We start from the raw sequence: 24,282 nt of genomic DNA, 5'->3' as shown, positions 1-24,282 counted from the left end.
AGTGTACAGATAATTAAATAATTGCTTACAAAAAACCATACATAATCGAGATTCTAATGTGCGTTTGTGGAATCAAAAAAATGTCTTACATTTCAATCAAGATATAGAAGCGAATATGGAATCGGACAGTAAACCATCAGAAATCCCAAAACTACGAAAGACCGTTATTGGATCCAGCAAATACAGCAAGATACCTCGCGAAGAAGGTCGGACCAATATGTTTACATCGGAAAAGGTCTCGCTGCGTTCAACTTCATCAGTTTCTGACTCAAGACAGGAAGTAATATCATCTAGTAATAATGCATCTACAAGCCTCACTCAACCACATTCTGATGTCAAGAAACCTCCTAATTCATGGCAAGTAGTCAATTTCAAAAAAAGAAAAACTTCATTTGAACCATTAGGAATAGATGTCAAAATTCAAAACAGATTTTCGGCCCTTTCAACAATAGACACAGCTAATGATGACAACTTAGTTAAACCGGCCCCAGTCAGTAAGCCCCCTCCAATATTTATTTACGGAGTTGACGATATTAATGATATGTCTAATCAATTAAATGAAATAATTCCGCATGATCAATATTTCCTGAGAAGTTTAGCTAACAATACATTTAAAATTCTATGTAATTCTGTCGACCATTTTCGAACTTTATCCAGACATCTAAAAGAAACTAATGCCGTATATCATACATATCAATTAAAAGAAGAGAAGGCTTATAGGGTTGTTCTTAGAAATGTACACTTTTCGACAAGCACAGATGCAATTAAATTAGAACTATTAAAACAGGGTCATGTCGTACGTAATATCCTAAATATTAGACATAGAATAACAAAAGAACCTCTTAATATGTTTTTTGTTGATCTGGAACCAAATAGAAATAACAAAAATATTTATAACATTTATAAATTATTCAACTGCATAATACGCGTCGAACCACCGAGAAAGTCCAACAACATTATACAATGCACTCGCTGTCAACTCTTTAATCACACCAAAAAATACTGCAATAGACCATTTGCTTGCCTAAAATGCGGTGACAATCATAATACTATAGCTTGTACCAAAGATCCGAATGCTCCGGCATGTTGTTATTTTTGCGACGGTGCTCATCCAGCTAATTATCGCGGTTGCTCATACTTCCAAAAAATTAAAGAACAAAGAAACAAAACTCCAGTAAATCAATCAGTCATAAATCCAAATCCAAATAATCAAAATTTTATTAATTCTAATAATTCTAATTCTAATAATAAAATAAACAACATTTCTCCGGCCTTAAATCCAACAATTCAAAATTCATCCTATGCAGACATTGCAAAAAACAATTACTCTGCTTCTAATCATTCACCTTCAAATCCCGATTCTGATTCTCTAGCAACACTTATTTTAGAATTTAAAAATATCTTCAATCAGCTTTTGCAACAGAACACCATAATAATAAATATGTTATCCACGTTAGTCAACAACAAAAGCAATGGCAAAAATAATTAAAATTGCTGAATGGAATGCCAACGGTTTAATACCTCACAAAAATGAAGTAGAATGTTTTTTAAAGTTAAACTTAATAGATATCTTATTAATCTCAGAAACTCACTTCACTGAAAAAAACTACTTTAAAATTTATAACTACAGTACTTATAATTCAAATCACCCAAGTGGCAGGGCTCGCGGCGGTTCGGCTATATTAATCAAAAATAATATAAAGCATTTTGTTCTACCAAATATTTCTGATGATTTTCTACAAGCAACTCAAATTTCTTTTGAAACAAATTTATATAATTTTTGTGTTTCTGCTGTTTATTGTCCACCAAGATTCAAAATTTCTTGTGCTCAGTTTTCTTCATTTTTCTCTCAATTAGGTAATAAATTTATCATTGGTGGTGATTTTAATTGTAAACATATTGCCTGGGGTTCTAGACTGACTACAGCCAAAGGAAAGATTCTTCATGCAGCCATAGGGCAAAATAACCTCTCCTTTATTTCAACTTGCAGTCCAACTTATTGGCCTTCTGACCCTACTAAAGTTCCAGACCTTTTAGATTTTTTTATTGTGAAAGGTATTGATCTTTCAAATCTCAATGTTGAATCTAGTTACGATCTCTCTTCAGATCATTCTCCAATACTTGTGACGTTTAGCACATTTCCTACTCCAGTTATCAACAATCATATTCTACACAACAATCTTTCTAACTGGATTCAATTCAAATCCATACTTGATTCAAAATTATTTCCAAAATTTAGGCCTACAAGCGTTATTGATATAGAAAATAATATAGATTATTTTTCTGAGATTGTACGTGAAACAACCAAGCAGATCACCCCGAACATTATTCCAAGAAATGATAATCTAATAATTCCGCAAGAGATTAAGAAGCTAATTGCACAGAAACGAAGAGCAAGACGTACCTGGCAACATTCTCATCTACCAACGGATAAGACATCGCTCAATCATCTCAATAACACGCTGAGGAAAAAGATGAAAGAATGGAAGAATTGTACATTCAGGTCGTATATATTGCAGCTAAATAGATACGATAATTCCATATGGAAACCAATCAGAAACAAAAGTAAACCCCTACAACAAATCCCTCCTCTGAAAATAACCAACCAAAACGGATTCATTTGGGCAAAAAGCAACGAAGAAAAAGCGGAGGCATTTGCTGATCATCTAAGTAGCATTTTTAGCGCTCGAAATATTTCCCAGAATAATTTAATTAACAATTTCGTAAATCAACCCATACATTCTACACCATTAGGACATTTTTCACCAAATGATGTCTTATGTGAAATAAAAAGGATAAAAAATAGATCTTCGCCGGGTATGGATAAAATTACTCCAAAGATGTTAAAAGAATTGCCTACAAAAGGTATTTTATATATAACAAATATTTTCAACGCCATACTTCAATACAACTATTGGCCCACAGCGTGGAAGACTGCAGAAATTATTATGATCGCTAAACCAAACAAAAACCATCACACTGCTAGTTCATACCGTCCTATCAGTCTTTTATCGATATTATCGAAAATTTTAGAGAGACTTTTGTTGCAGAGATTGTCAGAAGATCATCCGAATGATAGTTGGATTCCTCACCATCAGTTTGGCTTCAGAAAAAATCACTCTACAATTCAACAATGCAACAGAACGGTGTCTCGTATTCTTGAAGCCATGAATAGAAAGGAACACAGCGTAGCCGTATTCTTAGATGTTAGTCAGGCTTTTGATAAGGTTTGGCACTCAGGACTCCTATATAAAATCAAAACAACTTTTCCAAACTACTTCAATATCTTAAGCTCATATTTGCTTAATAGAAAATTTAGAATCAAAATTAAAGATGTGACTTCGAGCATCAGAAATATAGAATGCGGGGTACCACAGGGCAGTGTGCTAAGCCCTGTACTTTATCTTCTTTTCACAAACGATATGCCCACAGATGATCTTCTAACCATATGCACTTACGCCGATGACATAGCAATTATTTCATGCAATTCCGATATTAGAACAGCAACTTGTCAGTTACAAAATTATTTATCTAGTCTCGAAGAATGGTTTTTAGATTGGAATATCAAAATCAATATCGAAAAATCTCAGCACATAATTGTTTCTCTAAAACATCACAACAGTCCACCTATCATCATGAACAATTCAATAATTCCACTATGCAATTCTGTTAAATATTTAGGCATGCACATTGATTCAAAATTGACATGGAGAACGCACATTGAATATAAAAAGAAACAAATCCAACTGAAAATAAAAGATTTTTACTGGCTTTTTGGAAGGAAATCTGAAATCTCTCTCGATAACAAGGTACTTTTGTATAAAACTATCATAGTGCCCATTTGGACTTATGGAATCGAACTATGGGGTTGCTCATGCAAATCTAACATAAACATCATTCAAAGGTGCCAGAATAAAATTCTGCGTATCCTTACTAATGCGCCTTGGTATATTTCGAATTTTTGCCTACATAAGGATTTGAAAATCTCAACGGTCAACGAAATGATCAAGATTAGAAGTTCATCTTTCAACAACAAATTAATCCAGCATACAAATCCTACAATTCAAGCGATTCAGAGACCGATAAGAAGATTGAGCAAGAAATGGCCTTCCGATCTACCAAACACCTAGCCCAATGTCTGCACGCGTCCTGACGTAGTACGCGGCATACATCATCACGTCATCGTTAATTTATGTTATTATTTTTGTATTACTGTTTTAATTTTATTTTTATTTTAACTTTTTTCATTTTATGTTCAATGTATTGCATTTTTTGTTTTTTTGTATTTTTTTTTGCTCATATCAATTTTGTAAATAAGACATTAAAGTCTTGATTAACAAAAATAAATTGTAACAAAAAAAAAAAAAAAAAAAAAAAATTTTGTAATAATTTTCGTAATTATTCTTCTACTTTTTTATTGCATTTTATTAGAATCAAAAATATATATTTGTATATGTGCCCAAACTGTGTATTTGATTAGAATTCAATAATTCATTATCAAAACAACAATTAAAACGGATGTGATTTTCATTATTAAATGCATTGCTCATGAATTGAATATGAATCAAATATTTCAGTCTGAAATTTCCTGTTTTCTTTTTCGCTAATGTTAAATTTTTACAAGTTGCATTAAATGATTCATTACATTTAGTCTAGGTGTTCAGACAATATTTTACAAAGATTATTTTAGTTTAATTTAACTAAAATACGTTTAAAATACTACTTAACAGATGAAAATAATATTTTATACGTTAGTAAGATGTTCCATGGCGTGACAATTAAGCGCACTGCCTTGTGTGGACAGAGTCGTGAGTTTGATCCTGGATAACCTGATATCATGCAGTATTATTATCAATTTTAACTTGGAACTGTAGACCAAACATTTCAATTGAAAATAGTCCATTGGTGTGAAATGTCAATAGAAAATCGCTTGCATTCGTGTAAAGTATTCTTTTCTGAATCTAGTTGGCGTTAAACTTAGCTCATGGGCCTGCCTTTTATTTAATTTTTATTGGCTTCGCTTACAGTGAACATTTAGCCACCTACAGCATTTCTTTATGTATTCAACATTATTTTTTTAATTCATTTTCTTACTTCTAATTCTAATTAATTTTAACTCAACATGGGCCCATTATTTTTTACGTTCATAATGAATATCAAATATACAAGCTATATAATATGCATACAATGTAATTTAAAACGAAAACAAATCATGGACCAATCTATAAAATAATTATCTTTACATACAAAAATTTAGAAAATTTGTTCATATTTGAGAAGTTGATATTTATATCGCCAAAGTGAATAGTCCTATTTTTTAACTATGAGAAGAGCTTGCATGTAGTTTATAGAACATCACAAAAGCTTATAGAGTATTAAAACTAGTTTTGATTCCAATATAATTAAAATTATATATTTTTAATGTCAATAAAAGCTTAAAGAGACATTAAGTGCCGTTTGGAACAATGTATTTTTAAGTGAAAACTGATGTCACTATTGCTTGACATCGGTCTGTCCGAGGCGTCTATAGATCTAACCACTAAGAATATTGTTTTTTTTATTATATAGTAATTTTTAAACCAGTCTTAAATGGACAATAAATAAAACTAAAAAAAAATTAAAATCACTTTAAAAATACAAATTCTTTTGACCATTATCAGAGATTTTTAAAATTGAAATGTTTTAATGGAATATGAATTGTTTGGCAAGTCGGTTTGGATTAACCCCGAGGCAGATTTGCTACAAAAATTAAAGTCAAAATGCGCAATTCAAAAATTTTATGACACGAAGCACAAGCGATAATCTTATCCCATAATCTGAGAATTACAATCGTTTATTGAGTACATAAATTTGGAAAGTAAGAAACAAGCTGAAGGAATATCGAGCCAGTTATTTGAATAACGGAAATTGTAATTACAGAATTGAATTTTTACGAATATTAAACATACCGGACGCGAAACAACAGTGGTTCCATTCAAGCGTAGGAGTGTTGCGTGCTAAATTCTTTTCTTTCCTAGTACTAATTCTACTTTCACCTTCGATGTAAGTATTAAACGTGGTAACAAATAATAACCATTAAATGATCAGATACGAAATTTGCAAATATCTCCTGTACTGATCGGACGATGGAAATTGGAATCGAGATACCAAGTCAGAGGCAGACGAACAGAAGAAGATGTAGAAATGAATCGTTCAATGGCCTTATTAGTTTTCACATATATTTTGTTAAAATATTATTTTTTGTAATTAATACTATTTAAAATATATGTAAAAGCTAATATGGCCATTGAACGATAAATTTCTGCATCTTCTTCTGTTTAAATTTTAAATCAATATGATAGAATTCGATTTTTATTTGTCTCATATGGTCGTTACACTAGCAATTAAAATCTTACACTTCATCGAATCATGTCCTAGCGAATCTAAATTATATATAGTAATATATAGCATATGAAAGATTGAACCAACAATAAGAAAATATGTTGAAAAAAGCTAAAAATAAAGGTAAATTATTTTTTTAAGTTCTAAACAAAATGCAGAAATGGTAATTAACATGTAAAATATCGACAAAATAAACCAACACCGAAGAAGTCGTTCATTTTAAATGATTCGAACTTTCGTATAAAGTATAATTTCCATAAAAAATTGGTTTACAGTTTTGTGGCTTGAAAAATCATAAATTGAGAAATTTTAGTTGTCCAAGTTAGAACCAATAATTTTAAATTTATAAATTTATCAATTAAAATATTGCAAAATATCTAATGAATATTATTTGTTATGAGAAAAGTATGCAAGATGCTTCAGGTAATAATTTATCTTACATTTATAAGCTTAAGGTACATAAAATATATGTACCCTATTATGTAATTAGGCAAATTAGTTTATTGATTCAAGGTTGCAAGTGTATTAATTTCAAGTTCTAAAACTATACTCATTTTTTATGGAAATTATACTTTTATAATTAAATTCTCTGCTTATTCAGAGTTTTAAATCTCCGTAAACGTGCGATTTAGTTATCTTTCATCGGTATGTTATTTAGATTTTCAAAACATAATATATATAACACAATTATGTGCTCCCAGGGGCTCAAATTGATAAAAAAAATTCTGAAAGTTTTTAGTATTTTATATTAACTTCAAGATAGTCCTCACTCCAACCAAAATTTCTTGGTTCTATAATTATTTGCTTGGGAACTAATTATTTTATAAAATATATCAAATTTTTGCGCATTTTTATTTATGATCAAAATAAGCAAATACAATGTTATTCAAAAGTTTGATTCACTTGTCGGTAAGTGATAAAATTATAAAAAACAAATGTAATTTTACCCATGTTATTTCCATAACAAACTTTGGCTGAATTGTGGACTATCTTAAAGAGCTATTATTATTATAAAGCTTATTGTTAAGAGCTAAAACCTTCAGAAGATTTTTGTATCATTTTCGAAGCATTTTAATCCCTGGGAGAAAAGAAGTTTGAAAAACTCCATATTAAGGACCACCCTAATATATATATATATATATATATATATATATATATATATAATTATTAAAAAACGCCTACAATGTCGTCTGCATATTAAGGATGTGAGATGGAAAGATCAAATATTCGTCGAGATGTTTTTTGTTTATTGAATTCAAGAGCGAACAATGCTTTATTTAGATTTCGTGCACAAATAAATCCGAAAAGAATGTCATTCATAACATTTGAATGAATTATTTGTTTATATTGAAAATTTTTTGTTGAGAGATATGTATTCTTTAATTATTTTATAGAGCAGATAGGCCGGTAAAATGCAATTGATTATTTGGAAATTAAAAAAATGAAATATCTAAATCGTAATTAGGCAAATTTAGTAGTAGAAAAACAATTGGAAAATATCCATATTAAGGACCACCCTAGTATATGTATAAATATATATTTAAATAATTTAATTACACAATTCTATTATAGTAAAATTCGTCTTCAAATGAATTTGGAACATACAATTCCGTTTAGTAGAACGTAAGAGGAATCTTAGAGGCATAAAATGTCTTCAGGTTTAAAAGACACCTAGAAACTAGTTCGACGAGTTCTGAGACTTCTGAGCCGGTATATTTACCATTAGAAAAAAACTCGTTCGTCTCGAGAGCTAGACTTGTCATTATTTCAAATAACAAATATGTATTTAATACGATTACATAGTAGTACACATACTACCTAATGCAATTGTTATATATACATATTTAGATCATTGGATTTATTGAATTTTTTTTAAATATTGTTATTATTGCAAGTGAGATTCTTATTGGAATAGAAGATTTCGTCTGAATAAAAAGAATTATCAGAATTGATGCACTTGTATTTTCAAATATTTATATCGCTACGTGCGCGGACGTGAATGCTACAGCATTCATTCCATTGGCATTAATATATCATTCAAATTTGAAAACCAATGTTAAATTTTAATTTTAATATATCAAAATTGAAAAGGCTTACTACTGCGTAACCTTTTGGATCTAATGTTTAATATTTCATATATCATCAAAATTACTGAATGTCGTCCTTTTTGTAAAGACAGATTGTAATTCAATAAAGAGAATAAAAAAAATATTAAATTTAATGGTAGGTATATGATCTTACGTTTTTGTAATTATTATACCTGTCAAGGTAATGACTAACTGATTCTTTAGGTATTAGAATTCTTTAGTTAGTAATTAGCATTCATAGCATATTAAAATATGATAATCTGACCACCCTTACAGACTTACAGTCGTTGTTTAATCAAGTTTGGGATATCGAAACCAATTTTAAAATAAAACGACTGTCAATGTTTGAAACTTTTACTATCCGTGAACGTGTTAAATTCGAATTTTGATTCATTTTTAATTTACAGACTTTTCAATAGGTTGTTTTTGATACATATTTATAGTGTATGCTATAGCATTCATCAAATTGGCATGAATATAGCATTCGAACGAATGACTAATTGATTCTTTAGGTATTAGAATTCTTTAGTTACTAATTAGCTTGGACAAGCACATTGCGTAAAATAGAAGCGTAATACTTGACATGGATGCTATTGCATTCATAGCATATTAAAATATGATAATCTGGCCACCCTTATAACCGTTATTTAATCAATTTTGGGGGATCATAACCAATTTAAAAATAAAACGACTGTCAATGTTTGAAACTTTTACTATTCGTGAACGTGTTAAATTCGAATTTTTATTCTTTTTTAATAATACATAATTATAGTGCATGCTATAGCATTCATCAAATTAGCATGAATATAGCATTCAAACGAATGACTAACTGATTCTTTAGGTATTAGAATTCTTTAGTTACTAATTAGCTTGGACAAGCACATTGCGTAAAATAGAAGCGTAATAATTGACATGAATGCTATTGCATTCATAGCATATTAAAATATGATAATCTGACCACCCTTGTTTAATCAAATTTGGGATATCAAAACCAATTTAAAAATATAACGACTGTCATTGAAACTTTTACTGTCCGGGAACGTGTTAAATTCGAATTTTGATTCATTTTCAATTTACAAACTTTTTAACAGGTTGTTTTTAATACATATTTATAGTGTATGCTATAGCATTCATCAAATTGGCATGAATATAGCATTCAAACGAATGACTAACTGATTCTTTAGGTATTAGAATTCTTTAGTTACTAATTAGCTTGAATACATGGCGTAATACTTGACATGGATGCTATAGCATTTATAGTATATAAATATTAAAATATGATAATCTGAATTAAACGCCACTTTTAATCAAATTTCGGATATAAAACCAATTCAAAAATAAAATTACGTGTTAAAATTGGGCATTAATTCAAATTTTGATTCATTTTAAATTTGAATTAATTAATAATTTATAGTGTATATAATTTTAAATCACTCTCTATGTATCGTCAAGTAATTTAATTCATAAATTTAGTTTTAATTTAATTTATAAATAATCAAACAAAAATAATTTCACTTACCACCAATTAATCCATAAGCAGGTAACCAAGGTCCTCCAGACCCCCAGTCAACGCTAAGACCATCCATTTTATTTATAATATATTAGCACTGAATGATTTATACAATTTCACAATTTTAACATAATTAAACATTTCCAAAATGTGAAGAACACTTTTACAATTTTATGCAATGATCCATTCATTGACCATTAATCACTGTCTAAACGTAGAAAACAAAACAGTCATAAAATATTAAAATTTTGTAAAAATCACAAAAACACATTTGTTTAATAATAAACTGTCTTATAAAACTTATCTAGCAGCTAAATTAATTAGCCAGTTTTTTTATTATACTGAACGATTCTTCAAAACACCTGTAAGAATACACCGTGCGTGCAACGGGTTCACAATCTTAAGAAACTACTAATTTCAAAGGCACTATTCAGACTTTTATATTTGTAAACAACGTTAAGTCTCTTCTGTCAAATGTATGAATTTATCTTGAAAATAATATATAGTATTGAATATTATTCGAAATCAAATCATGAGCGCGTTAGGTGAGTTGCACGTTTCACGGTAGACTGCAACACCGCACCGCCGCTAGTACATACCTCCGTCTGAAGACGCCGAGGGACAGGGCTGGCCTCAGCCAGCGAACCGTAAAAACAAATGGGAATAGAAAAACAGAATGTTTCGAATCACAATAGAATTATAAAAAAACAACAGAGTTTTTATTACAACAGCATATTTTTTAATATTTTTAAAAACTATATAAGATGATCTTTACTGTCAATTATTAACTAAAAAAAATATTTTATTAGAGTAAATATTTATTTGATTAGATATTTGAAGCCAAATAGCCAAAATAAAAAACAATTTTCAAAACAATAAATAAATAACTATTTATTTATTTCTACATTGTACGTGTGTTATCATTCAGTTCGTTAACAAATTCAAATCGGGAAAAAACACGGACACAAATTTAGAGACATTGTTTAATGACAAAACAATCTAAAAATAAAATAATTAACTAAAAGTTAAATAATATTTTTTTTAATTGATTGAATAGTTTTCTTTACTAATTTTTTGATACAATCAAATTAATATTTTCTCGGTTAAATAGAATTTATTTTCTAATTTAAAAAAATCGATTTAAATAATATTTAATTCAGCCACTAAGATGCAAAACCACCAATACCTATAAATACACTAAAGTCGTATGATAAACATTTAATTTGCAATAATAAATATTGAGATCAATAATTAAGATAAAAACTATTCTATCCTTTTGGTTAGACTATATTATATGAAGTTACAAAATTTGTTCAGTAGTTTTGGAGTTTATTGCAATCATACATATAGTCACCAAATTTATATATATATATATATATATATACATATATATAAATATATATATATATATATATATATTATAGTTTTATGTAAATTCTTGAATTTGCCGTTCATTTAATATATACGAGTTGTGTTTCAATAATCGTTACATAAAAAAAATTCGATGATTTTTTTTATATCCATACATTTCTGCTAAAATACTTGCTATTGCTGTATTATTTCTGATATAATTACAAAAATGTAATTTTATAAAGTTGTATGTTTTGAATAACTATTCGTAACACCCCCACTATGAATTCATTAAACGTAGATCGCAATGATAATTTTCAATATATAAATTTGTATTTGTATTTTTATAATATATATCATATATTTGGATATATCCTAATCTATATGGAATTGATAGAAATTTCTTGAGCGGAACCTTTTTAACTTTCCGTAATCGCAAAAAATCTAAAATGAAAATTATAATTACAAAAATTAGACAAAAATATTGGAGATTTTTACTTAATATTTGGATATTAGATCAGGTAAGTATTTTTTAAGATTATAAATATTATATAATAAAAGAAACAAATGTTCTTATATATGATCTACTTACATTCATCTAACAATTCTCTTTGTAATCATCTGTTAATTTCATGTCACCTCCTTAACATCGCCTGGCTAATAATTTATTACTGACCATATCTGTTCCAAACAAGTTGCTTCAAAATTCTAAATGAGATAAATGCGTTAATAATAATAATTTAAGAAGTAATAAATAAAATCAATTTCATTTTATCATAACTCATACTTTTAAAATCTCGTCAAAAGTAATGAATAGAAGTAAATTATGTGCACTTTGTAATCATATTAGTGACTGAATTTGTTTTGCTTTTGTAACCATATCGAATTATATTATCCATTTTAATATAAATAAATTCTTACCTATATAAACCTTAAATGGACGAAAAATTGCTGTACCTTTTTTTAGTTGCTATTGGAATAGGGAGCAACTATGAATAACATCAAGCCACATTTTTGAAATTCCTATAAAATTTCAAACTACGCTTCCATTAAATAATAATTTTGTATCTCTTTACACATTTATTAATTTATTCACAAGAAATATAAATTTGCAACCAATTTGCTCAATTACTTTGTTCAAATTTATAGTGCTCTGTAAAAACTGATTCTGTATTATAATTTTATGTTTCAATTCGTACACGATTAAATTGAAGAAACTGATCTGCTATTAATCTAAATATTATATTATATTTACACTTGTTTATAATAAATATATTTACACTTATAATTAATGTGTTATGCTATTTTCCCAACTCGATTATAATATGATTGTCAAACAAATTTTTCACAGTGAAGAAAATAGACCCTTATCCTAGATGGTAAAATAATGGCCAACGTTCGTTCAACATACGCAATGAATAAAAATGGTACAAGATATAATAAATGGCAAAATGTGTCAGTTATGCCAACAATTATAAATTATAAAATTAATCTCACAGGAATAGATTATGAAAGGATCTCATTCTCAAATAAAGTTATTGTATATTTCGTATTGTAGTACATTCGCATATTGATTTACCTAGTGAGGGTCTCCGTCGGATTAGTATCTACCAACCCTGTCACACGCGAAAAGGTCGTTTATTATACACCTCAGGTCAAATCCAAACATTGTACTAAATACAACACTATAAAACGCCATAAATTCCACTTGCTAATCTTTACAACGATTGGTAATCAATTTTATAAACTTGTATGTTTTGAATAATTATTCGTAACACCCCCTACAATGAATTCATTAAACGTATGCAATATATGAATTTGAATTTGTATTTTTAACTGTAAGGTAAGTTATTGTAATCGTCTAAAAATTGAAATTGAAAATTTTTACATTTCTTCACGTTTTGAAAATTTCTGAACATTTTGTCATACGCACAGTATGGATACAATTTTTCGTCCACGTTTTCGGGCGCACGGATCAACCGATTTGAATGGTTCAAAAAACATTCTATTCCTATTAATAGAGAGACAAAGAGTGCAGAAAATAGAAATTGAGTTTTTGAGAGCATTCAATTTGAATTGTCTTGATTAACAAAAAAAAATCGATTTGAATGATCTTAAAAACATTCCATTCCTAATGACGGGGAAAAGTGGCGATTAATTTTCGGCAAAGGCAGGTCCAGCCGTTTCGGAGATACCGAGCTAAATGTGCAAAAAATGGCAGTTTTTGAGAGAACTAAGCATCAGATTTAAATGATTCAAAAAACTTACGGTTTGAAACAATCGATTTCGGAAAAAAAAAATTTCCAAAAAAAATAAATATAAATAATAATACATAGAACTATTTGTATGAAAGGGATAGAAATTTCTTCAGCAGAACCTTTTTATGTAATAATTTCAAGGATTCCTGATTGCGATTTTTTACAAATAATAATAGTACTTTTGGTCCATAAAATCAAATAATTTTAAAACTAAGTATATCTGTAATATAAGTCGTCTTAAAGAATCGTATTGAAGACTTGTGATTTAGATAACACACCAGAAAGTGAATCTGAAGTTTAATTCTGATTTTTTTATATAATAATTAATGCATGTTTTTCATATAATTATTTCTTATAATCCCCTTAAATATGACTATCAATGAAATTATTTTATCTTGAATTAAAAAAAACTCTGATATGTTCCTTATTTGATGATCTCTAGTACAATATTATTTATAGGATGACCTAATACGATATTTTGATAATTGCTAATAAATTCTTTTAATTTATCAACATTCTGCTTCTCTTCTTTATGTAATAATTTTATTGAACCCTCTTTAAAATAGTTATCCTAATATACCCTAATGTATGTTTATCTTTCTTAGGCGAAGCCCTATTGTATTATTTATAAATAAATTGTTTATGTCCACATACAAAAATCTAAATAAATTATATATCAATAACGCAAATAAATTAATTATTTTTCCATTAACTATCAAATTAAACCCCCTCTGTGGGGCGTGTGACTAGGGAGGGAAACACTACGACCCTTTATTTGTTTATACACAGCGAATACCATAATGATTATGACCAATTCAAACAAGACTGAAAGTAAGGTTGAACAAATACATATTTTAATTTAAGCAATTTATTAATAATTCATTTAGTTCATTATAAATTTAGATTTGTACTCAATCACTAGAGAATACATCTCGCAAGTGATGCTTCGTCTTAAGTTAGAATTTTCAGGATTTTTTTAATAAAAAATATAAGGATTATGAATATGTTACAATACTAAAATAAATTATAAGTATAGACTTTAAAATAAATTCACAAAATAAACTGTTAAAATTCAGTTAATGCATTAATGTCATATTTTAGTAAATAAGTCTTAATATTTCATTAATTTTTATATTGTTTATAAAAATATATACATATTAATCACCTTTAATGATTCCATTGTATTAAATATAATAAAATATGTGAGTAAAACATTAATAATTTATTTATATTCAGTGATGTGAGGTTTTGTAAATGCAAGTATTAAGTACTGAAAGAATATATCTTCAACGACACTCAATTGCTCAACTGTTTTTTTCTTTATGCACGTAGTCTTCTATGGAACCACTAGTAGTAATCATTCAATCGGTTTGCATTAAATAATGTTACAATCTCAAACGACATACATACATAAAATTAACATGTGATATTAAAATATCATCATATTTGCTTCACAACTATTACATTATTATTTCACATATTATTCACTTAGTTAATTCATAATTTTATAAAGTTATAAATATTATTCTTCTATTTATACATGTTTTACAAACGGTGTTTGTAAATAAAAAATATTAAATTGTTTGACAAACGATTATCAGTTAAATTCATCATATTTCCATAAAGTTTTCAGAGCAATACGTGAGGTACCAGCACCCCACAATACAAACATATATACAATACAATGTTTTCAACCTGTTTATTTTGGTTTTTACATAAAGAATGGTAAACGTTCATAAAGAACTCATGCAATGTGATGAGTTATTATTCCAGTTACGAATATGTGCAGCAAATATTAATCATGGCTCTTTAGAGCTAGAACAACGTGAAAACCAAAATAAATGATGCTAACAGCAAAACAAAAACATCTCCCATTTAATAAAATAAACATAGCATACTCATAATATCAAGTTAAGTTAAAGATTATATAGGAAATAACAATGAATTAATTTATTAACTAAATATAACATTTTTCTTCATGATGAATAATTATGTGAAGATATGAACATCATAACTTTCGATGTAAAAATTATTCTAACTTTATATTATTTAGATTAATGTCAGGTACATTGTAAACTTACGGTAGATCAACAAATTAAATTAAATTAAAATCGCTAAATAATTTGTAATAAAATCTATAAATATTCATATTTCAAAGCTATCTAAATATTAGTAAAATTACTAAGCTAATAACTTTTACATTATTAAAATAAATCACATATGATAACATTTCCATTCGAATGAAAATGTCCCCTGATTTACATTTTTTATTTTCATTTAGGTGTTTAAAATGCTATTAAAATAATCACTATTCATTTTCAAATGATATAGTATTTAATATAAATTATCTAATCAGTATAAAAATTGCTCATAAAATTATTTATTTAATTTTATATTTAAAACAACAACGCAAATGTTAAATTAGTTCTTCCAAAGCATTATTTTATCAGTTACTTGAGTCCTGCATTATAGTGTTTTATTCAATTATTTTATAAAATTTATATAATTAGTTCACTTAATGCAGAGTTTGTAATAAAAAAACCTATTATAAAAATATAGGGATGTTGTTAAACCTATTTTAAAATATTTGAACAAGTTACTGATATCAATATAAAATATATTCTCCGATATAGTTTTTGTAAGACGTTATCTGCTCATTTCAGATATTATAAAAATACATAGAGATTCTATGTATGTGATATTACAAGATCACGAAAGTTATTCTTCTTTAATCATTGAAATTGCTTTCTGTGTTGCAAGCAAAATATCTTCGTAAACAGGCACATTCTCTCTTCTTGCCATATCTGCTAAATAGGCACGGCCGCGATTGAAATCTTTAATTGCAGTTTTTGTTAACTAAAAAATAAACATTAAGCTATATTTTTGCCAACAATTATTCTTAAATTAATAAATTAAATGTAGTGATATGAAATTGCTTGTTTGTAATATTTAAACAAGATAAATCTTTCATTTCAGTATATTTTTAACTTCCCATGGGGTAAGTTATAGTAATCATAAAAAAATCAAAAATGAAAGTTTTTATATATCTTTACGTTTTGTAGGCTTTTGAACATTTTGGCATGAGAAAAAATGGATGTATGTTATTATATATTACTATATATTACTCAATATAAGTTTAAAATTTGAAATGCCCTATTTTTTTTACTTTATAGCTTTATATACATTTGATAAAATGCTATTTGAAATAAGTAAATACTTACCTTTTCCCCACAAATTGAAGAGTTCTCACTCAGCATTTCTATGCACAGGACCACTTTTCTGCCTTCGCCTATGCAAAAAGCGGCCAGAGTCATAGGTGCAAGCGATCTGGTTTGATTCGTTATATAGAACAGGAGTACTCTACTATTTTCAATTAATGAAGGATTATATAAACTTCCATTATCTGGTCCTATAAAATCTTCTAACACATCTGTATCATTAAAATCTTTATAGCTTAAAGATTCCCCATTCACTGAAACTGGTGAATTCAAAGAAGAAACTGTACTTATACTACTTCCAGAACTTGATCTATCTATATCTATTAAATTAATTGTGAGATTTGCTTTAGTAATAGTAGACTCATGGTTATTGGATTTATAGTTTTCATCATCTTTCAAAAAATTTATATCATCATATTTCACTCGTTTTTCTGGGTGGTTTATGTCTGACTTATCTGATCCCAAACTCATACTTAAGCCACATGTTTCATTGTAGAAAACTGGAGTGTAGTGAAATGCATTATAAGCTTTAGCTAAACTTTCATGCAATTTGGGAATATGGTAGGTGACGCCATTGTCTTCCAACATAGGTATGACGATATCCTGACGCCATTTTGTTCTTAGCATACATGATCCACCAAGATAAATATCACGCTTAGGTACATCAAATTCAGCACTAGCATTTATTGAATTTATTTCATGATCTTTGGAATTATAAGGAGTATTTGTAGTAGTACCATTCAGATTGCTATTGTCCACTGTGTTGTTGTTTGAGGAACTTTGTCGATGAATCACTTGCTTGTTAACCCAATCTGAAATAAATTCATCATTATAATCAAAATTATCATAGTTAAAGTGTAAATCTTGCAGGTTATTTTTTTATAAGCAATAAATTGCTGAATTCTAATTTGTTCTTGACAATTATTTTTTTTTACAAATAAAGTAAATTTAAAAAGAAATAGAAAAAATATTAAGTAAAAGCTAATTTATTACCTATTAACATGCGAGATTTTGAAATCAATCTAGAAACATAAAAACAAAAAGTGCATAACATAAACTGCAATTGCAAACATGTGGCAATGTGAACTAAAACAAGCTATAAGAAAACAAAATAACTGATTGTGAGTATAAATTTATAATCGAACTTGATTTCTCATTCCATTATCAGATTCTGGGTATGTGAATATAACGGATTTAATTTTTTTTTTTCGACAGTAACTTTCTGGATTCATCAAATTAATTATAATTGTACACCTAGCTAATAAACAAAAGTTAAAAAGAAAAATTATTTAATTTCTAGAAAAATATTAAAATCAGAATAATGATAATTTCAAGAGTGGAATAATGAAGCAGAAATAAAATTGAAGTACTTCATAACTATGTAGACTGAACTTTCAAATACCTATCACAAATGTGAGACTCTTTTTAAAATAGTTTTCTAATGCACTTTTTGTTGATAACCAAATTTGAGTAATGTTCGACAAATTACCAAAATTATTTGCATTGTATTTGTCATTTTCTGCCATTTGGGATCTTTTGCAATTTAGTTCTGATATTACAGCACAGAATTGTTGGAAATCCAATGTCATAGTTGCATTTTTGTTGGTTAAAGAATCATCAATGCTTTTGTTCTGTAAGTAATAATTAAATTAAAACCTAAGTTGTAGAAAAAATGCATAAATAGAATAAATAATGGTTATTTTAATATTTTATCCAGAATTCACAGGATTTTTTTGATTTAACAATATTAAATAATCCAACATTAAAATATTCACATATATTTTTACAATTGAAGTACATCAATCTTAATGGTGACTTACCGTATGCGAATTTAGATCAGATAATAAATCAATAATTTCATCTTCAAATGTAGATATTCCCATTTGTATCAACACTGCAGCACATTGTGAAATTGTTATGTAACCATTTCCCGATAAATCAATAGAATCAAATTTGCTTCTAAGGTCTCTATAAAAGAATAGAAAGATTAAGATAGTATCAAAAGGTAAATATTTGATATAATTATATTATAATTATTACTTACTGCAATGTTTTTGAAACATCCAAACCACTCGTATAAACAGTACTCAAAATTTCATGATTTATCAGTTGCTTTGTGCGGACCAAAGCTGATTCTATTGTACTTAACACTGGAAATCCTCTACTTTCTACAAGTTCTTGAAGCATCTGCTGGTTTCTTGATAAATCTAAGAACTCCCTGAATTATAAAGGATATATGTTGAAAAAAAGATTATATATATATATATATATATATATATATATATATGTTAAAATATTTCAATAATTTTGATGTTGAAATATGTGAGATTCAATCTTCAGAGCAATACATCAATTAAAAAATAGTAAAAATTTATAAAAATTTTATTATTCCATACGTTTCGACAAATTATTTCATGTCATCTTCAGTGGACTAAAATTTGAAAGAAACAAATATAAAATTACCAAACTATGTGACAATGAAACAATGAATTAAAACTAATTTATAAAGAAATAATATAGTGTAAAAACTTGCATGTAAACTATAATACTCTCAATTATCTCAGATAATAATAATTCACAATAGCACTAATAGACCAATACTTGTCAGTTTAATTCAACAATTATATATATTTTTAGAATACATTTTTAATGTAGATGGTAGCATGATGCTTATACCATTTGAAGCGACAGTAAATAAGAAATTTGCAAACCACATGTTATGTTAGGTAAAGGGACATATACGCAACATAGAAATTAAAGTTTTGAAATCGAGAAGGGCACACGGAATAAAAAGATGACAATTGTGAGGGTAGAGGACTTAATTGCTATGAACTGAGTTAAGATGCAAAAAGGAAAATAAAATAATCAAATCAGGAATTTAAATTGTTTAGACTGTAATTTAATTTACATAGGAGAAACTAGCCAGAACCTGAATAAACGGTTACAACAACATAAAAACAATTAAAAAAAACCAAACAATTCAAAACTGTACTTGCAGACCATATATACACTTTAAAAAACAATATGGACTTTTCTAATCCGACTGTACTACAATTCGAACAAAATTTATTTAAACGAAGAATTATAGAGGGATCTTTTTTAACTATTTATAACAATAAGACAATAAATAAACGGAATGAACTTAACACGCTGTGCGACACAAATCTCTTCTATTTAGATAACATTTCCAAACTTCTTACAAAACAATAAAAGCGTTCGCGCAAAGAATTCGCAATTCGTTCCACACATGTGTAGAATCTTGGTAAAAATATTTTTTAAAAAATGTCTTTCTCCATTACGTCTTCAACCAGTCTACAAATAACAAACTATCCATTTGTGATTTTTTAAAATCAGTATTTTGTGAAAATATTGTGTAATTTCAAGTTAATGTTTATAATACATAGTGTAGTGCATTACCATATCCTAATACCATGGATTATTAAAATTTTCCAATTTAACACTAAGATCAACTAATTGTAAGTACTATTTACTATTTTATTTTTTCTTTTCACTCCAATTCAATTGTTTTAGTTTTTAATTTTATTTTTAGTTTCCACTGAATGAAGGCTAGGATTATAGCCGAAACGTATGGATTTAAAATAAATTTTTGAAAGAAATTCATGTTTTTTATTGATGTTATGCCCGATTATTAGACTTTGTTAATACATATGTCAACATCAAATTCAGAATCATACAATATATATATATATATATATATATATATATATATATATATATATATACAGGGCCGGTCCTACCTTGAATGCGATGCATGCAAAAAATGCGGGCGCACGCCTTAGGGGGCGCCAAAACGAGATTCGGATATGCAATTTATAATATAGTTTTTTCAATATCATTTAAAAATATATATAATTTTTTTGCATCTTTTACTTTTCTTGGACAATATTTTTAAACTTTAAAACAACAATCTGATACACGATGGAAAAGTATAGATGAATACATACAATTCGGCTTTTGCTATATCAATTAAGAGAAGTTTACGATGCAAGTTAAGATATTTTAAATAATGAAAAATTAAAGTAAAATAATTTAACATCAAGTACTAGTGTTATGTTCAATAATAAGAGGCTAGATTTTTTGGCTTTCTATGATTTGTTCAATAGAATAGGTCACATAAAAACTCCAAAATAAATAAGTAAAATTTTTCACAACCAAATATTAATATTACACATGCGCTAGAGTTAAATGAAAATTTAAAAATATTTTTGCAAGCAATAATGAACATACTGAAATTTTTAGATGTCCGAAAAAGTTTGGATTGAAAATAAGAATTTCAAAAGTTCCTTAGTGCGATAACTATAGAAGGCACTACTATTTGATTATTAGCACCCACAAATCGCCTTGATCTTCTAAATAATTTAAAATCAATGTATTTTATGCGCATTTTGATTATATCTAATTTTTTGTGTACTAAATCTAGATTTACTAAAAATTATTCACCAAAATTAACGTAAATAAACTGTTTTAAAAGTTAAAATAATAAGGGGGGGGGCGCTGGAAAAAATTTGGCATGCGGGCGCTGAGTACCCCAGGACCGGCCCTGTATATATATATATATATATATATATATATATATATATATATATATGTATATAATGAGATTCTTTTATATGTTATAAAATTTGGCCATCTTTACTCTATGAACTTATTTGAAATAGAAAAAGATTGAGATAAATCTGAACTTACTGTGGACTGAGTTTCTCATTCAATATGGACTGCCCTGGTCGATATGGTCGAAGCACGAGCACCAGGCTGCGTTTTTCAGCAGCTATTTGCGCGACTTCTATGGATCCGGCTGTGCTGCGCGTCTCATCATCCATTACGAAGAACATGACGCGGGCGCAACGCTTGGCTTGGTATTCAATATCGATTAGTTCTGGCGTCCAGTGCGATACTTGCTAAGATTTAAAAATCGTGATTCGAACCGATGATTCTACTCCAATTAACAAGATAAAAAAAATCATATGTGAGTATATTTACCGGATTGTAGTAAGTGATCCCTAACTTCTCCAGTGCGGGAATTGCTTTATCTGTTCTCCAAGTGGTCGGATTACAACTGCCGCCCAGAAAAACTTCATTTTCTTTCCTGCAATCAAATTCACTTGCGATTCTGTCATTGATTTCTTCCGTTGCATTATCTAAACTTGTAAATTTACCATCCGTATCATTAAAGCCAGTAATGTCAGGATTCGTTTGTGATGCGGTCGAATGGATTTGCGTGTGATTGCTTTGAACGTTGCGTATTATTCTACTATTAAAACTACTACAGTCTAAAGAATTTTTTTTGTTCTTTATTGCTTCCATCGGTTGCCTAAAAAAGTAAAAATTGAATGTTAATTTTGTGATAAATTGTGTATCTTTTAGGCTTTCAGTATAAACTTTCAGTGTCAGGATAATTGACACTCATTAATGGCATCAAATCAAATTTAAATACCAGGGTGGGGCCAATTATGTATGGAAACACGCCCAGACCCTTTCATGAAAGCATAATACAGCATACTTTATCAACAAAAAATTTAGATCGTTACAATGTAAAATAACGAACTATCCAAACTCACTTATCGAGTCTCCGAAGTTCTGCGGCAAAAACGCAGAATTCCGCAAAAGTAAGAGAATGTTTTTCTGCATATCTGCTTGCTGGCTGATCGTTATTTCTTTCTTGAATAGATATTGGATTACTTCTGTTTGTTACAGGTGAATTATGGGAGTGATGTGAGGTGTGATTTGTAGCACTGTTTCTACGTCTCGATGATGAAGAAAGTGATGCACAACGCCGTGATGCTTCCAACATTTCTTGTACTGAAACAGGTAAGTTTAGTTATAAAAGAATATTTAATAAAACATTCTAAATTATACTTTTTGGGATATAAATGCACAAACTAAACTCATAATTACCTTGTCTTTTCGTGGGGTATAGTTGCATTTGATTAAATAACGCTTGAATTTTATCAGGAGGCACTGGTTGATTTGGTGACCTAGGTTTCCAAACTGAGAGCGCCTCACTGGAATTAAATTTGATTTTTCAATTTTGAATTTGAAAGGGTGTTTCGATTTTTTGAAGCCATGGGCTTTCGCATTTCAAAGCTGAAATGTTTTAAATAATATCTTCTAGCAAAAACTAAGCATATATAACTATACACAAACTTCTCTATATGATTACTTCTTGACAATACATGATAATATCAATTGACCAACACAAAAATGTTTTTTTTTCAAATTCTCCAAAATATTTCGTCTATTTTATTATAAGTACATTATTAATCTTCTCTAAAAATATGACATAATTACAAAATAATAAATTTAAAGAATACATACATAAACTCAGCAAGGCATTGCAAGTATATAATTGTTAAAACAAAATTCATAACTTTTATTAAGATGCACTTGAATTCACAGTTTTAACGTATTCAAATACTAAACAATATTAAAAGTGTTTGAGTCTTGATACCATTTTAATGAAAAATGTCATCTTATAGGTCAAATGTCGTAAGATAAGAGAGATCAGAAAATAAATAAGAAGATAAAAATTACTTTACGTTTATGTAATTAGCTGGAATATTCATAAAATATTAAAGTTTTAAATTAAAGATTAAATCATTCATTTGTCATATAAGAAGTTTACATATTTTCCATAAATTTAAAATAACATTATAGCAAGAGCAGTTCGATATTTATACAATAGAGATATGGAGCTAATTTTTTTTTCATAATACACTGTTATCATGCTATTACTTTTTTCATAATAACTTATCGTGTATAAACGTCAATTAATCGTTAGATTATTTATAAAAATATAGAGAGATATGACACAAAACAGGCGATGGACCTTCAGAAAAATGTAATATTGCTTTTAAAGCAATTGAGTGAATGAAGCTCTATACTCTGAACTAGTAAAAGATCACTCACTAGTACTACATCCTACATCGAGTTAACAGAAGTCATATATACAAATATTTTGATAGTTTCTGAGCTTTTGACAGTTGGTTGCAGGTGCATTATATGTAATGGTAAAAAACGTGGTACTTAAAAATTATTACAAGCTTGTAATATTTATAACTCTGGAATTTAACTCCTTAAACTGCTACTAATATTTATAAAGAGAATGTGAAAGCTTAGGTTGATTGTCATGAATTAGACTAAAATTACATAGATATGTATTATGATATCCAAACATTACACGTAAAAATCAACTTTTTTGTACGCCACTGTTACCGATTACCTTCAAATTTTCGTACGCGCCGTCGGTAATTAAGATAATTTAAAACAGTGTCCCGGCTTTGGTTTGTGTAGCTTTTAACCTTATAAATCGCAAAACACAATCATATTCCCGCATGCTATTTACATTCGATAAATATTCTATCAGTATATTATGAATATACGTTTTCGCGATTATTTCGATAGCAATGAAAACGATTCTAAAATAACAATGACATCATTTACGATATTCTTTGAGTGTT

General features: G+C 28.1%; 2 protein-coding genes across 2 annotated transcripts in view; both read right to left on the bottom strand.

Annotated features, from left to right (window-relative positions):
• Positions 1-10,189, bottom strand: part of LOC113370649 — a 219,443-nt gene extending 209,254 nt beyond the window's left edge. Inside the window, exon 1 of the mRNA XM_026611347.1 lies at positions 9,988-10,189. Within this exon, the coding sequence (XP_026467132.1) occupies positions 9,988-10,054 (67 nt within the window). The 5' untranslated portion in view covers positions 10,055-10,189. The remainder of the gene's footprint in view (positions 1-9,987) is intronic.
• Positions 10,190-16,141: 5,952 nt separating this feature from the next.
• LOC113364055 overlaps positions 16,142-24,282 on the bottom strand; it is a gene marked incomplete in the record, with an annotated part of 63,038 nt that continues 54,897 nt past the window's right edge. The window contains 9 exon segments of the mRNA XM_026606513.1: positions 16,142-16,442; positions 16,808-17,616; positions 18,294-18,435; positions 18,625-18,772; positions 18,849-19,022; positions 21,512-21,723; positions 21,806-22,136; positions 22,384-22,624; positions 22,721-22,827. Coding sequence (XP_026462298.1) covers positions 16,305-16,442; positions 16,808-17,616; positions 18,294-18,435; positions 18,625-18,772; positions 18,849-19,022; positions 21,512-21,723; positions 21,806-22,136; positions 22,384-22,624; positions 22,721-22,827 — 2,302 coding nt within the window.

This window comes from Ctenocephalides felis, unplaced genomic scaffold, assembly GCF_003426905.1.
Source record: "Ctenocephalides felis isolate EL2017-DRISC unplaced genomic scaffold, ASM342690v1 CF-g0.4_SCAFFOLD_00845, whole genome shotgun sequence".
In the NCBI taxonomy this organism is placed as follows: Eukaryota; Metazoa; Arthropoda; class Insecta; order Siphonaptera; family Pulicidae; genus Ctenocephalides; species Ctenocephalides felis.
The sequence above is the reverse complement of the archived record's forward strand: the minus strand, read 5'-3'. Positions and strand labels throughout refer to the sequence as shown.